General features: G+C 41.2%; 1 protein-coding gene across 1 annotated transcript in view; it reads left to right on the top strand.

The window, feature by feature from the left end:
* Nucleotides 1-11,255, top strand: part of LOC111975153 (uncharacterized) — a 22,844-nt gene extending 11,589 nt beyond the window's left edge. The window contains exons 3-7 of the mRNA XM_024003350.3: nucleotides 3,464-3,598; nucleotides 5,155-6,146; nucleotides 6,832-6,961; nucleotides 10,424-10,543; nucleotides 10,757-11,255. Of these exons, the coding sequence (XP_023859118.1) occupies nucleotides 3,464-3,598; nucleotides 5,155-6,146; nucleotides 6,832-6,961; nucleotides 10,424-10,543; nucleotides 10,757-10,922 (1,543 nt within the window). The 3' untranslated portion in view covers nucleotides 10,923-11,255. The remainder of the gene's footprint in view (nucleotides 1-3,463; nucleotides 3,599-5,154; nucleotides 6,147-6,831; nucleotides 6,962-10,423; nucleotides 10,544-10,756) is intronic.
* Nucleotides 11,256-17,924: the final 6,669 nt, after the last annotated feature.

Raw genomic sequence — 17,924 nt, 5'->3', positions numbered from 1 at the left:
TATTCAAGTGTACTTCGTGTTTCGTCTTGTCTGAATAAATTCATCATGTATTCATCACCCGCTGCATTTTGGTCCGATCCTTGCTCCTCCTCGTCAGATGAGGAGGACGACTTAGACGAGCGTTACACATAGTGCATTGTTAAATGGCACCCCAATTTGGATTACCACAATGCATGCACAAATAAAATAAGGTGAATGAAAAAAGTTACACTTCCCCATTAAAAAGTCGTAGTCCCCACAGTGACTGTACGAACATATCCCAACCAGAAGCCATGGATTACAGGCAACATCCTCACCGAGCTCATGAAGTGCTTTGAAAGGCTGGTCATGGCTCACATCAACACCATCATCCCGGAAACTCTAGACCCACTCCAATTCACATACCGCCCCAACAGATCCACAGATGACGCAATCTCAATCGCACTCCACACTGCCCTTTCCCTCCGAGACCAAAGGAACACCTATGTGAGAATGCTGTTCATTGACTACAGCTCAGCGTTCAACACCATAGTGCCCACCAAGTTCATCACTAAGCTAAGGACCATGGGACTAAACACCTTCCTCTGCAACTGGATCCTGGACCTCCTGACGGGCCGCCCCCAGGTGGTAAGGGTAGGCAACAACACATCTACTATGCTGATCCTCAACACCGGAGCCCCTCAGGGGTGCATGCTTACTCCACTCCTGTACTCCCTGTTCACCCACGACTGTGTGGCCAAGCACGACTCCAACACCATCATTATGTTTGCTGACGACACAACAGTGGTAGGCCTGATCACCGACAACGATGAGACAACCTATAGGGAGGTCAGAGACCTGGTAGTGTGGTGCCAGGATAACAGCATCTCCCTCAATGCGAGCAAGACAAAGGAGATGATCGTGGACTACAGGAAAAGGAGGGCCGAATAGGCCCCCCATTAACATCGACGGGGCTGTAGTGGAGCGGGTCGAGAGCGTCAAGTTCCTTAGTGTCCACATCACCAACAAACTATCATGGTCTAAACACACCAAGACCCCCTCAGGAGACTGAAAAGAGTTGGCATGGGTCCCCAGATCCTCAAAAGGTTATACAGCTGCACCATGGAGAGCATCCTGACCAATTACATCACCGCCTGGTATGGCAACTGCTTGGCATCCAACTGCAAGGCACTACAGAGGGTAGTGCGTACGGCCCAGTACATCACTGGGACCAAGCTTCCTGCCATCCAGGACCTATATACTAGGCGGTGTCACAGACTCCAGTCATCCAAGTCATAGACTGTTCTCTCTGCTTTCGCACAGCAAGCAGTCCCGGCGCGCCAAGTCTAGGTCCAAAAAGCTCCTTAAGAGCTTCTACCCCCAAGCCATAAGACTGCTGAACAACTAACCAAATGGCCACCCGGACTATTTACATTGACCCCCCTGCTGCTACTCGCTGTTTATTATCTAAGCATAGTCACTTTACCCTTACCTACAAGTACAAATTACCTCCACTAACCTGTACCCCCGCATATTGACTCAATACCGGTACCCCATGTATACTGGCTCGTTATTGTTATGTAATCTTATTGTGTTACTTTTTACTTTATTTTTTACTTTTATTTAAAAAAAAAAAAAAAAATTAAATTATATTTTCTTAACTCCATTTCTTGAACTGCATTGTTGGTTAAGGGCTTGTAAGTAAGCATTTCACGATAAGGTCTACACCTGTTGTATTCGGCTCATGTGACAAATACAATTTGATTTGGCCTGTAAACCAGGTGTTTCCTGTTAGGGTCTAACTAGGCCCTCAAAGAAAGACCTTATGATTTATGTAATGTATTGTCATAAAAAGTAAAATGTTTAAAGGCTAATAAGGTTGGTGGACCCATTCATAGAGGGTTCTAGGAAGAAGCCTTCAAAGATAAAAGCGTTCTTTGTAGAACCTTTCATAGAGGGTTCTAGGTAGAACCATTTACAGGAGGTTCTATAAGGAACCCTACATAGAAAGTTCTAGGTAAAACCCTCAGCAAAGGGTTCTACCTAGCAGCAAAAAGGGTTCCCCTATGGGAACAAACCGAAGAACTCTAGAAGGTTCTACTTAGAACCTTTTTAGGGTGAGCAATAATTGCCCGTCTCTTTCAGGACTCCTAATCAGACACTTTGGAGATCTAAGTGAGGTGTCAACTCCTAGCTCTGAGTTGCCACAGAACACAAGTTTGTGTAGTACGCTTATACTCTGATTAATTTCCTTTATGCATGAGTGCCAGACAGACAATGCAGTCTCGTTCTCCTCCCAGGTTTAACTGACAAGGTCATACACAGTATTCATTCCACAGTAAGCACTAGAGCCCTGCACAGACATGAATTTTAAGCCATACCCATGCCCGTGACATTCAGGCCCTACCGTACCGTACCCAGGCCCGATTGCTTCTGGCAAATTTAGGGCCCGGCCATGCCCGAAATCAGAAATAACTTATTTCGTTAGTAAATCCATTAGCTGCTCCGCTCTGTCACTAGAGCTCTCCTTACGAAGCTAAAGGATTTACTAACGGAGGAAGTTATTTCTGATTTTGCGCAGGGCCTTAAATTTGGCAGAAGCAATCAGGCCTGAACGTTGCGGTCATGGGTAGGGCTCAGGCTTCAAATTCATGCCTGTGAAGGGCTCTAAAGCAGAGCACGTCCATGGCTCGGCTTCAAAATGTTAGTGATCAATTTAGTGATACCCGAGCCCTGCCTGTGCTCTAGTTATGAATCAACAGGCCCTACCCGGCCCTAAACCGATGTATAAGCACCAAGTTGTTACATAATTGGATGTATAGCACGTCACTTCATGTTTCCTCGTAAGCAATTTAAATCTTCCTGTAAAATCATGTCATGTTTTGACTTGTCACTTCTCCCTGTGAATACCAAGCAACAACGATATGTGGCTCTTTTGGACACATTGGCATTAAAGAAATGATGGGAAACATCAACTATTCAATAATAATAAGTGTTATACAACACAGTGTGATTTGCTCTCGCTGACAACATGCCAAGTTTGCCAACCTATTTGAACTATTTCTTGGGTGAGAGATCCCTGATTTGTTGTTTGAGCTTAAAACAGCACTGGTAAGCTTAGGACAACTGACGACTTAAAGGGACATTTCTAGAATGTTAAACTTCATATTCATTATTTTGAGCAGCACCACAACGTCAACATATGTTCAAATAGCGCGTTTCTATGTTTTGTAGTAAAAGAGAGGAAGATAAGTGTTTCCAATGACATCATCGGTGTGTATCATGTAATTTTAAGCAATTATGCGTATGCATTGTCTACTAATTGGTTGATTGTCATTGGAAACACTTATATTCCTCTTTTTTTTACTAGAACACATAGAAACACACCATTTTCACATATGTTGGGGTGGGGCTGGAGTTGATGAATATGAAGTTCAACTTTTTAGAAATGTCCCTTTAATGCCACGGTCTTGGCATTACCTACCCTTCTTTCTGTTGTCATCAGGTTTCGCCAGTGCCTCCAGCGTGTAAATGATACCATCTCCAATATGGTTGGCTTCAGCTTCTTCAACCTCCTCAAGATGCCCTGCTTCGAGTTCACTCCCAGGAGTCAATGCACTGAGCTTAACTGGTGGGGAATGTGAGTACTGTCTGTCAGAAATAATTTAGTGTGTGTACGTGATATTGTCCTGATCAAGTCTTTACACTACATGGACTTTGTTCTATAATACTGTAATAACTGTGATAAGGATAGTAATATGGGACATGCTATTGTTTCACCAAAACATTTTATAAGGATCATATGATGGGCAATTGAAACAGCAGAAACTCTCCCGTTTTAACTGAGATGCTTGTGATAACTTGCCTGATATCCAGCGGAGGTAGGGGGAAATGTGGTGTTGTCTGGAGGAAGAGTGAGGGGCACTCTTCCTCCAGACAACACCACATTTCCCTCGTCCATCCCAGCAAAACATTGAAAATTAAAAGTAATTCCCTGTATTCAAAATACGCAGTGAAACTTGTTTAGATTGTATTAGATAATGTCATTACTGTATGTTTTATCCCCCGATATGAAATATACAGTGACTCTGAAATGACAAATAATACAACCAGTAAGCTAATGTACACAAAATTAGGGAAATGTTGTGAAAAATACAGAGAGACTTATGGCCAGTGTTGTGGGTAACGCGTTACAAAGTAAAGTGTTACAATAATAATATTATTTTGCGGTTAACAAGAAATATAATAAAATACTGTTCCAATTTGAAGTAATAATATTACAGTTACTTATCAAAGATAGGTTGTTGTTACTTTTGTTACCCTTCCCATTACAGTTATGGATCCAAATAAATATTTATGATTATTATTCCTCTCTGTTGGCGCAATATTTAAAAATCCCCCCGTCCCAGTATTGTTTTCTTCCTAAGTCTGACGTCCTCTCACCAAGTTCCTGTTTACGAATGCACTACTACAAACTGCTTTAGTGAGGGCGATGAACGTTAAAACGTTGAGTTTCAGTGTGGAAGTACTCCCATTACTTGTGGCCTTTTATTCCCCCTCCCGCACACAGTTTGTAATAGTAAAAAAAACTGTCTTTCTAGTTGTGCAAATAAACTAAAGTAAACTTTGATTTGGTGGGAGGACAAAATTACAAGAATATAACCTTAAAACATAAACTGTGCCCAGGCATGAAAAACCACTTCAATGCTTGAAACATAACTTCCAATCTCTTGAAGCACCTGCAAAAGCAACACGCCAAGACAAAACTCATAGCGGAAAACCCCCGAGGCCTGATTGCTGCTGAAGATGACTATGTAGGCCTACCTCCTCCAAACAACCAAGGCTTGATTTTAATCGTTCAGGATGACAGGCTTTAGCCCAGGGAGAGGTGAACAATTTTGTAGCTTGGTATGTAGTAGATTTTGTGTTTGTCATTATTAGGTTACTTGTGTTAGTGTATAGGCCTAAGTAACAACGTTTACATTGAGTGAGGGCGCACAATATTCTGGGGTGTAAGTGATTACTTTTCTCAGGGAATGATAAGTAAAATAATATGTTACTGTTGATGGATGTACGAGTAATAGGTAATACATTACTTATTTTGAGTAACGACCCCAACATTGCCTATGAGTTTATGAACGGATTCTCTCTTGGCATGTTTGGCCTGTCTAATAAGTCAATTTTTGCTCTGTGCAGGTGCAAGGTGGCCAAGGTAGCCCCATATGCAGTCTTCAAAAATCCCAAAGATTACACCATCAACCGCACAACAAGTAAACATGGTGGCAGCAGTGACCCCCAAACCTCAGCAGGCACCGGGGAAAACCTGGTTACAGTGAGACCCTTGTCTAGCCCAACCAGGTTAATCCCCAAAGGGAACCGCTCCAAGCTATTTTCCCCCTCACGGGACTGTGTTCCAAGAGGTCCTCCCAGAGGAGACACCTTCCAGATCAAGTACAGGAAAGGGAAAGGATGCAGCAGGGGCAAGAAAACATTCACAACTCAAACAACCACAAGTCAAACACAGACCAGCACGCCCTTAATACAGACAACTGCATCCCTGATACCGAGGAGTGCATCACAAAAACAGAAAACCACACCCACAACTCAGAGAACTGCTTTGAAAATGATTACAACAACATCTCAGGTAAAAATGAAAAAAACTGCTACACAAAAGACTGGATCAAGAACTGAAAAAACAATCTCGCATCAAAATCAAGCTACACCAAAGAAAAAAACATGGTCACGACAGAGGACAACATCCACAACAATGCAGAGGACTATATCAACACCAAAGCCTTCCCCCCATCCACAGACAACAACTTTAACAACCACAACTCTTATACCCAAACTCCCAAAGGTTCTTAGGAAACTTCACAGTTGTGGACCTCCAAGAGGAGATACCTTTCAGCCTCGCCGCTGGAGGGGGGAACGAGGCAAAGCCTGTTTGGAACAGATAACTAAAACACCAACGACCATATCCTCGGCAAACAAGACTGCATCACCAACCCAGAGGAGAATATTTCAAACTCAGAGAACAATGTCCTCAAATAAGAGAACAACATCTGCAACTGTGATGACTTCATCTACCCTTTGGAAGAACACAATTACTAAGAGGACCGCCTCCTCAAAGCTAAGGACCACACCTCTAATACAAACCCCAACTGAGAGTGCACCATCTATGACAACAGGTAATAGTTTTGTGTTTCTCCATGAGCCCACTATCAGTCTGGTAACTGGCCAGCCTGCAACTGCCCCAAGCTTTAATTTGACTTTTTAGGAAAAGCTTGATGATGCCATTCTAGATATACAGTGCCCTCCATAATTATTGGGACAGTGAAGCATTTATTTTTTATTTTGGCTCAGTACTCCAGCACTTTGGATTAGAAATGATACAATGACTATGAGGTTAAAGTGCAGACTGTCAGCTTTAATTAGAAATTACAGCACTTTTTGTACATAGTTACCCCATTTTAGGGGACCAAAAGTATTGGGACAAATTCAGTTATGTGTATTAAAGTAGTCAAAAGTTAAGAATTTGGTCCCATATTAGTAGCACGCAATGACTACATCAAGCTTGTGACTCTACAAATGTGTTGGATGCATTTTCTGTTTGTTTTGGTTGTGTTTCAGATTGTTTTGTGCCCAATAGAAATGTATGGAAAAATGTAGTGTCATTTTGGAGTAAAAGATTACCTGAAACATAACCAAAACAAACAGAAAATGCATCCAACACATTTGTAGAGTCACACGCTTGATGTAGTCAAAAGAAGAAAAATGCCTCACTGTCCCAATAATTACAAACTGTTCCAATAACTTACTGGATGTCATGACTCAGCTAGCTTCAGTATGTTCTGTTTGTTCTCTGTGTTACAGATAATATGCTTCTTTGTGGCACCCTCAAGCATTTGGATGAATGTAAATACAAAATTCCCCCTTTAGAGAAGAGATATGATCTCCACAACATGGGATCAAAGACTGTGTACCATTGTGATTGCACCCACAGGTAAGAAAGTATCCGTACAGTACAATGCAGTGATGCTTATTTTTATGAGCATGGCCTTATTTCTATTACAGCATATTGGATGACTGTCATTCATATCCCATTCACCCAGCTCAATGTAACATCGATAGGTTTAGGCTACTACATGATACAAACATTTTAACTATACCTATCATGAGGTTGCTACAACCTAGCCTATGAATGAAAGTTTACAACGTAGGTGCACAGAGCAAGAGAAACATTTGAGTCATCAAGGTGACAGACAGTGACACATTAAATACTGCCTGGCACACTCTTACCTGCATCTAGCTGATCTAGGGTGTAATTATTAGTCCAACAGTTGCAAACTAAAGTTTCTATTGGACAAATTCAGGTATGTTTATCCCCGTTCCGTTTGCTTCCGTTTTAAGAAAAAAAAAATCAACAGAATGGGCGGAATAAATACACCCCTGATCACACACTAACCGTTCACTTTCATAGCAGCCACATACAAACAGATTGATCATTTTGCTCATTGTATAATTCCTTTTCAAATCTACGCGTTCTCCTCCTCTCACCTTTTCCCTTCGCTTGTGGACTTCAGTGCACAACACATCAGCTGTCTGTGACCAGGCGAAAAAACCTTTCCAACCCAAACCTTCATATCATAACCGCTAACCGCTACACACAGCCTACATCGTTGTCACCATATTAGCTAACGTCATACCTAGTCAACAGAGCTACTATAACTAACGTGTTAGTAAAGCCGCTACAATCATGCAGAACAGGACAGTCAGCAAGCAGTTTAGCAGCTACACCGGTGGGCCGCGGTGACAATAAATTAATAAAACCAAAAACTGACCTTAACTTGGAAGAGTTCCAGTGTTGGATAGCCATACCCAGCTAGCTAACATAGCATCCCTCTCTGTTTGAGCCAGGTGTTTGAATAGGCTAAACTAGCAAGTTGTATTCACTAGCTAAGTGAAGGTGAATAAAAATGCAATGAAATAACACTAGCTCTCTCTCTCTCTTGCTTCTCCTTCAAAACCTTTCAACTATTGTCTTTCTCTCTTTGAGTCAACTACTACTCATTACTTTGTATGTACTGCAGCGCTAGCGATCTGTAGTTTATGCTTTCAGTACTAGATTCATTCTCTGATCTTTTGATTGGGTGGACAACATGTCAGTTCATGCTGAGCTCTGATTGGTTGGAGAACGTTGTCATAATTACTGTAAGTCTATGGAAGGTGGTGAGAACCATGAGCCTCCTAGGTTTTGTATTGAAGTCAATGTGCTAGTCAATGTAGTGGACTGGTCGATTGTTTGGTCGGTAGGCTGTTGGTCGACCAATATTATTATATTTTGAGCAGTAGCAAATATGTATTTTCTTTTTTATGGCACACAGTGAACTAATCCGTTGTGGAGGCTGAGACTAATCCATTGCGGAGGCCGGGGGGGGGGTGGTGGCACAGTTTTAGAGGAAGGTCAGAGTGGCTAAAATGCACAATGTTCTTCGCTCTCCAGAATGCCCAAAATCATTGTTTCATAACTTCATTGCGTGAATTGTTTGGCTTTATTTTTATTCTGTATCAATTCCCCATGACCTATATCACCAGTAGTAGCCTACATTTACCGTTAATTCCTATCATTTCTAATCTACAATGTTTGTTTGGTTATGTTAATTTCTGTTCATGCATTCAATATATTATTATTCCAGTCTTTTACCGTTCTCATTGTCAGAGTGGACACGTTGTTTGCAGAGCGCACAACCTATGCTACACTTGTGAGAAACAAGTTTCATTCCATTTACAAGTTTTGTCAATGTTGAGAAGGGCGCGCACTGATTACGCATAGAAGTAGGCCTATAGGCTACTTGGCCTGCGTGCAAATGTAGGCATATAAATGTACCGATTTGGGGATGTAATAGTATTTCTGATTGGCTTAACGCACCACCTCTAATGAGCTGTGGAGCTTCTCAAAGTAATGTTTTCTTCACCTCAAACAGCAAGCAAACAAAGTTGGGTATTACATACACATTGAAAATGACAATAGTTTCTCAAAGTATTTGAAAAATATCCCTTTCGATAACCAGTCAGCGTGAAAGTGAAAAATGTTATGCTCTGATCCAGTGGAAACAGTCATAAAATAGGTCTACCTGATGAGTCTGTCCTGAGCTTCCCGGTGTAGGAAACTCTGGGGGCCCAGAATATTTTATGTTACAAGTCTGCTAGTGTGAGCTTCGGGCTGAACCCAAGTTGATAGTTGATACAATGTTTAAATTTCGTTGCAGACAGGCCATGCATAGCCAATGTGATTTATAGGAGATTTATTTTTATCAGGATATTTTCTACCTGCAGGCTGCAATGTTTTTATTTGTTGGCTTTATGTAGGTTTGTATAATTTTCATTTAGAGTTGGATAGAATTTTGATTAACCACATCTCAATGAATTTGAGATACAACAACGTTATTTATCAATTAAATGAAACGGTAAAACGAAAATGTTCATATGAAAACCATAACTGTCACGCTGATCGGTAGAAATTGCAAGACAAATTTGCATTCCACATGAAAATAGTTGCAGACTCCTAGTGTAGCCTATTACCGGCAACTTCAGGAGAGTAAGGGCAGAACCTGCGAAAACCAGTAGGAGCGGGAAGAGGTTGGTCTGGTCAGCTTTTTATTTTCTGATGATCTCTGCTCCCTCTTGAGTCATTTGTGTCTTATTTAATCAAACAGCATCAGACAAGCATATAGTTGATTTTATTAAAACACAGGGTGGGTCTATATATGGAAAAATACACATAAAAAAAAAAAAAAGTAAACCAATCAAGTGGTCGAAAGAACAGACGACTTTTGGTCACCAAGATTTTTGTTGTTGTAGGGGACAGCCCTACAATGTACCTAGAGGAGGACGGAAGCTAGCTGTCCTCCGGCTACACCATGGTGCTACCCTACAGAGTGCTGTTGAGGCTACTATAGACCTTCATTGCAAAACAGTGTGTTTTAATCAATTATTTGGTGACATTAATATATTTAGTATAGTTTTATCTAAAAGGGATAACTTTTTTCGTATGTTTCACTATTTCTATTTGTATGGAATTCACTGAGGAGGATGGTCCTCCCCTTCCTCCTCTGGGGAGCCTCCACTGGTACAATGTATCCTGAGCACTTTGTCACTAAAATGGACTGTGTTAAAGTATCTTTCAGCTGCCTTAAATAACTAAGGGTTAGAGCATTAGGGCCTGCTGGGTTAGATAACTACGCAAGATGGATGCACACATGTTACACACACACACACACACACACACACACACACACACACACACACACACACACACACACACACACACACACACACACACACACACACATATTGCCTTTCTGATAGTGTTTGTCTTTCTCTTAACCTTTTCTCCTCATCCACTGGCTGTCTCCCTGGAGCACTGGTCTCCTCTGTCCCTCTATCTTTCTCCATCACATTTCAGGCTGGCTGATCAGATCAGACACTTGGAGAAGACCACAACTCTCCAATCCCTCCTGCAGGACTTTGTATCTCTATCCTGCTTCAACGTGCCAAGTGTGAAAGACTGTCATGGAGGGAAAAGGTTGGTGGCTCAAATTCAAAGGATGATAGATTTGCAATGAGCCTCAACTTTTTCAATGGATCTCTTCACAAGGCTAATTGTTCAATGTTACATTACATGCAATGTGTCAGTGTCTTACCTACTGTCAATCTAATAACAATAATCCTTAGTGAAACTGTGCATGTGCCTGTCGGTTCAAGTATTTATATATTTGTCTTTGCTCTCTTGCTGTAGCTGTACTGTTGGATTTTCCCAAGCCACTGACCTAATTCAAGTCCTTAAAAGCATGGAGGAAAGAGGAAGACTTAATGCTCAGAGCACAAGTAAAGACTCAAAAAGAGGGACTCCTATTCGCCTCTACAAGCGATGTCTGAGGATCATTGAGTCCAAGAAGCCTTGACTGATGATTCCCAAACATCAGCACCCTTAAGTACCAGTTACTAGAATGGGAATGCAATGCATCTGTCCAACATCACCCTCTATTGTGTTTTTAAGATTTTTAAGCCTTAAGATGATAAATGTGGCAGAAGAACTTGATTTGCTGCTGTTCGGTATAGGAGGGAATTCCAAATACCTTCCAACTTTTCCCCAAATCTTTGACCTCAACTGTAAGTAATGATCCACAACTAGAGTTGTACAGAATTCTCCTGCTGAGGGTACTATGATCCCTGACAACAATTTAATATATTTATATTGAGTCTTTGTACTTCTAGATTAAAACCCTTGAATATTACCAGTCTGTTACTTCATTGTCTCACATTACAAGATTCCCTTAAGGTGCATTATTGTTTAGCCAATAGCATTTCTAAAATTGCTCAAGAGGTGGCACCCTTATACCTTTAACAGTAAGGTAATTGACATTCACACACTCATTTGTTATTTTTCTTAGTTTTAGTATGTTATGAATTGATCATGTTGAAGTAAACAGTGTGGGATTTTCACTTCTTACCTAAAGGCTTGAAATTTTAATATTGTGTCAGATGATGATCATCATTTACCTACCTTGTCACTACAATCAGAAAAAGTACAGTAATACTTTTAAGAAAACAAATGAAACCATGAGTATTAAACAAACCCTGATACAATCTCAGCATTACTAGGAAGTATGTTTGTTGAAATGTTTGTCGGCCAGGGGTCTCCAACAGGTAGATCACGAGCTACCAGTTGCTCGCAGCCCACCTATGAGTAACTTGCCAATCAATTCTGAAAGTACATGCATTTTTTCATATGTTCCATCGCAAACTGTCATAAACATAGAGCTCCTGCTACTATCCAATCAAAGGCACATTGACATTATCCCACCCCTGGTTAGCCACTACTGGCTTAAACAGGGCTGCCAACTTTTGAAAAAAGCTTGGAGTGAGATTTGTTATGTGAATTTCTTTGCCCCCTGGCACAACCACTATTTGTACAATTGTACTGGTTTAAAGCTAATTTCCTGCAATTCAACATATTTTCACATGGCTTATGCATATGACACTGGTCAGGTGTATTCAGGGTATTTTGAACATTAAATGAACACGCAATTTGACGACATTGTTACTTTGAGATTTTTGGGGGATGAAATTTAAAGAATGCTAATTTTTTAAATTTTCTTTTAGGTGGTTATTTAGACAAATATTAAATGTGGGGAGACAGGCAAATGCTAGAAACAGTGGGAAGGTTGAAAGCAGAGATTGATCCCTGTTCTCAGGTGGAAAGTTGCATGTGACACGTACCGGGGAGTGTTACCACTACGCCAATGCTCTGCACAGGAGATAATAATATTTATGGTTGATGGCATTGGGTAACCAAATCATAGATTGCATTCTACTTGTCTGTAGACTGCTTTCAAGTTAAGGACACAAAGTGGAATAACCGTAGTGTTCTTGCTGACAAGAACAGTAATTACCCTATATTTTAGCCCATTGTTAAGAATGATAATTGTTCCACTGATCAGAATAAAGTAAATAGTTAATGAAATTGAAGAATTCATTATATAAATCTGCCCTTACACACTAACCAAATAATTGTTATATTAATCGTCCCTTTAGAATCAAACGTACACTTTTCGGGTTCACTATCTGTTTGACAAATTGATTTCATAGTTAGAAATCAGGCCACCGTACCAAACTTCCTTGCTAAAAGGTACTGCATGTAGGTGTACCTGCTGCCTTTTCGTTGTCACAGCCTAAATGCCAATCACCAAACGAAGGGACTAATGCAAGTGGATTAAATCGATTTTAGTTGCTGTCAAAAGGCTGCATTCAGCAATATGGACTGAAGTAACAGCAACCTCATTTTGTTGACAACATTGTACATAAAACATGCTACTCTTTTTAGTTTTCTAAACTCAGCAGAGAACGTTCTCTCGCTCCATTCAACTCCACTAATTTTGAGGGGCGTTTCTTCAAAACATGCATCAAATTCCCTTGATCCCTTACATAACTAGACCAATCATATGCTTCAATGTGTTGCGGTTCAGTGCTGTGGCAAGACAGGAAAATGATAGAGGTTCAGCTCGTGATGTTAAATTAGTCGCAGATGCTCCAATTTCAAAACGATTTGGAGCACCCCTTACAAAAAGCACTATAGGATTACTATAAAAAGAGCATTATATAAATATCACTAAAAAGCGTAGTATTCTTGTGGTAAATTCAGACATTCTATAGAATAACTATAGCAATCTTATAGTAATAATATAGCAATAACTATAGCAATATTATAGTGATCCTATAAGATTACTATCGAAGAATATTATAGAAATATCACAGAAAAACTTTTCACATTATATAGTATTATGTTAAATTCAGACATACTATAGTAATCTTAAAGGAATACTATAACATCATCGTATAGTGATACTATAGCAATAACTAACACTATACACTACTATACCAATATACAAAGATATACTAATGGTATACCTTATGGTAATATTATAGCAATCTTATAGTGATACTACAGCAATAACTATAGTAGACTTGAAATGTTTTTGTTCAGTGTACATTAAGAAGTTGACAGATATGAAGACATCATATTTGAAAAATTGTCAATTTTAATACTTTTTCACTCAGTTAACAAATCAAAAAGTTAGGCCTTAGCCTCCAAGTTACTCCCTTTGAGTAAAAAAAAAAAAGAAAAGTTTTAAACCTAAATCTTGGACTTAAGCAATTTCGATTCAAGCTTCAATTAAATTATTTTTAAGACATCCTTCTCTATCTGGTTTTGCCAAATTAAAAAGTCTGTGGAGAAAAAGAAAAGAGGGTTTAAACAAATTTGCTTTGAGTACATAATAGCCTGCCTAACCCCAAATTAATCAATAGTCTTGACACAAACTAATAGACCTGAGATCAGGTTACACACATTCATACACTCTTGTAATAAATAAATAATAAAATAAACTATAAAACCCCTTTTTGGCCATTTACAGTACTAGTAGTTCTGCTGTATTTTGAAGTAAAAGTCTTATATTTCATAATTTTACATGTTATTGTACAGTATTTAAAATGACTAAGCAACTTACTGCAAATGCCTGTCAATGAAGAGATGGCCATCACCTCTGGGAAACAGAGCTGTCATGAGCTAAGAAATGCACTTTGATGGTTCTTTGCTCAGTCGAGTGATAATGTTCGCTTGAAGTTTAACACCCTCTGCCAGTTCCACATGTAAAACATCATAAAGCAATAACTTTTATAATATACATAAGCCAGTTACACATGATTTTGGGCCTTTAGAAGCTGTGGTCAAAATGTGCTATTTGCACAGTACTGTAGTAGTTATCAACAATGTATTCAAACTTTCCTTTGTGATGGACAGAAACGTAGTTTTTTGCATGATATTAGAATATTTTTTTTAATGATATCTGAAATCAATACAGTATTTTAATATTAGGATTTGCTCTGACTTCCATTTTGTGTGCACCTGTTCTAAAAAAAACTTGCCTTGTTAGCGCAATCATCCCCACTATGTCTTTAATAGGGGTGTGCCGAGTATTCGAACAAAACCATTATTGCTACCGATATTAGGACTTTGCAGAACACAAATATGAATAGATTATTAACATCATTATCCGTGATTGTAAAATGTTTCAGAATACAGAATTTCTCGAGAAATACTACAAATTAAACAAAACATTGTTTTTGACATTGTCACGTGGTCACCATTGATGATGGATGTAGTCCTATCGCCCAGCCATGTGGTAACTATACAACTCTTATCTCCTTTCTCTCTGTGTCCCTCGCTTAGTCACTCTCCCCTTCTATCTTTCTCCCCCCTTTCTAAGTTCAGTATATTAGATTTGAGTTTTGGACTTAGTCAAGCATATGTTCAAATCAAATCAAATCAAATCAAATCAAATTTTATTAGTCACATACACATGGTTAGCAGATGTTAATGCGAGTGTAGCGAAATGCTTGTGCTTCTAGTTCCGAGATCAATGCAGTACATAACCAACAGTAATCTAACCAACAATTCCACAACTACTACCTTACACCACACACACAAGTGTAAAGGGATAAAAGAATACTGTACATAAAAGATATATGAATGAGTGGTGGTACAGAACGGCATGGCAGATGCAGTAGATGGTATGAGTTACGGTATATACATATGAGATGAGTACTGTAGGGTATGTAAACATAAAGTGGCATAGTTTAAAGTGGCTAGTGGTACATGTATTGCAAAAGATGGCAAGATGCAGTAGATGATATAGAGTACAGTATATTATACCATATGAGATGGGTAATGTAGGGTATGTAAACATTGTATTAGTGGCATTGCTTAAAGTGGCTAGTGTACATTTTACATAATTTCCATCAATTCCCTTTTTTAAAGTGGCTGGAGTTGAGTCAGTAATGTTTGGCAGCGGCCGCTAAATGTTAGTGGTGGCTGTTTAACAGTCTGATGGCCTTGAGATAGAAGCTGTTTTTCAGTCTCTCGGTCCCTGCTTTGATGCACCTGTACTGACCTCGCCTTCTGGATGATAGCGGGTGAAACAGGCATGGCTTGGGTGGTTGTTGTCCTTGATGATCTTTATGGCCTTCCTGTGACATCGGTGGTGTAGGTGTCCTGGAGGGCAGGTAGTTTGCCCCTGGTGATGCGTTCTGCAGACCTCACTACCCTCTGGAGAGCTTACGGTTGTGGGCGGAGCAGTTGCCGTACCAGGCGGTGATACAGCCCGACAGGGATCTCGATTGTGCATCTGTAGAAGTTTGTGAGTGCTTTTGGTGACAAGCCGAATTTCTTCAGCCTCCTGAGGTTGAAGAGGCGCTGCTGCGCCTTCTTCACAACGCTGTCTGTGTGGGTGGACCAGTCAGTTTATCCGTGATGTGTACACCGAGGAACTTAAAACTTTCCACCTTCTCCACTACTGACCCGTCGATGTGGAGGGGGTGCTCCCTCTGCTGTTTCCTGAAGTCCACAATCATCTCCTTTGTTTTGTTGACGTTGAGTATGAGGTTATTTTCCTGACACCACACTCCGAGGGCCCTCACCTCCTCCCTGTAGGCCGTCTCGTCGTTGTTGGTGATCAAGCCTACCACTGTATGTCATCCGCAAACTTGATGATTGAGTTGGAGGCGTGCATGGCCACGCAGTCGTGGGTGAACAGGGAGTACAGGAGAGGGCTCAGAACGCACCTTGTGGGCCCCAGTTTGAGGATCAGCGGGGTGGGAGAGTTGTTTACCTACCCTCACCACCTGGGCGGGCCGTCAGGAAGTCCAGGACCCAGTTGCACAGGGCGGGTCAGACCCAGAGGTCTCGAGCTTGATGACGAGTTTGGAGGGTACTATGGTGTTAAATGCTAGCTGTAATCGATGAACAGCATTCTCACATGGGTATCCTCTTGTCCAGATGGGTTAGGGCAGTGTGCAGTGTGGTTGCGATTGCGTCGTCTGTGTGACCTATTGGTCGGTAAGCAAATTGGAGTGGTCTAGGGTCGTCGGTAGGGTGGAGGTGATATGGTCCTTACTAGTCTCTAAAGCACTTCATGATGACGGAAGTGAGTGCTACGGGCGGGAGTCGTTTAGCTCAGTTACCTTAGCTTTCTTGGGAACAGGAACAATGGTGGCCCTCTTGAAGCATGTGGGAACAGCAGACTGGGATAAGGATTGATTGAATATGTCCGTAAACACACCCAGCCAGCTGGTCTGCGCATGCTCTGAGCACCGGCTGGGAATGCCGGCTGGGCCTGCAGCCTTGCGAGGGTAACACGTTTAAATGTTTTACTCACCTCGGCTGCAGTAAGGAGAGCCCGCAGGTTTTGGTAGGGGCCGTGTCAGTGGCACTGTATTGTCCTCAAAGCGGGCAAAAAGTTTGTTTAGCCTGTCTGGGAGCAAGACATCCTGGTCCTCGGCGGGGCTGGTTTTCTTTTTGTAATCCTGATTGACTGTAGACCCTGCCACATACCTCTTGTGTCTGAACTGTTGAATTTCGACTCGATTTTTGTCTCTGTACTGAGACTTGGCCTGTTGATTGCCTTGCGGAGAGAATAGCTACACTGTTTGTATTCGGTCATGCTTCCGGTCACCTTGCCCTGGTTAAAAGCAGTGGTTCGCGCTTTCAGTTTCACGCGAATGCTGCCGTCAATCCACGGTTTTCTGGTTGGGAATGTTTTTATCGTTGCTGTGGGTACGACATCGTCAATTCACTTCCTAATGAACTCGCTCACCGAATCAGCATATTCGTCAATATTGTTGTTGGACGCGATGCGGAACATATTCCAATCCGCGTGATCGAAGCAGTCTTGAAGCGTGGATTCCAGATTGTCGGACCAGCGTTGAACAGACCTGAGCGCGGAGCTGTTGTTTGAGTTTTGTTTTGTAGGCTGGAATCAACAAAATGGAGTCTGTGGTCAGCTTTTCCGAAGAAGGGGGGCGGGGAGGGCCTTATAAAGCGTCGCGGAAATTAGTATAACAATGGTCTAGTGTTTTCCAGCCCTGGTAGCACAATCGATATGCTGATAGATTTAGGGAGTTGTTTTTTTAGATTAGCCTTGTTAAAATCCCCCGCTACGATGAATGCAGCCTCAGGGTGTGTGGTTTCCAGTTTACAAAGAGTCAGATAAAGTGTTCGTTCAGGGCCACGCATTGTGTGTCTCTTGGGGGGAATGTATACGGCTGTGATTATGATTGACGAGAATTCCCTTGGTAGATAATGGCGGTCGACATTTGATTGTGAGGAGTTCTAGATCAGGTGAACAGAACGACTTGAGTTCTTGTGTTGTTTTATGATGATCACACCACTTCCGTTAATCATAAGCATACCCCCCCGCCCTCTTCTTACCGAAAGATGTTTGTTTCTGTGCGCGCGATGCATGGAGAAACCAGCTGGCTGCACTGACTCCGTTAGCGGTCCCTTGAGTTAGCCAGTTTCCGTGAAGCAGAGCACGTTGCAATCCCTGATGTCTCTCTGGAATGCTACC

Source organism: Salvelinus sp. IW2-2015, linkage group LG15, assembly GCF_002910315.2.
Source record: "Salvelinus sp. IW2-2015 linkage group LG15, ASM291031v2, whole genome shotgun sequence".
Classification (NCBI taxonomy): domain Eukaryota; kingdom Metazoa; phylum Chordata; class Actinopteri; order Salmoniformes; family Salmonidae; genus Salvelinus; species Salvelinus sp. IW2-2015.
The sequence above is the reverse complement of the archived record's forward strand: the minus strand, read 5'-3'. Positions and strand labels throughout refer to the sequence as shown.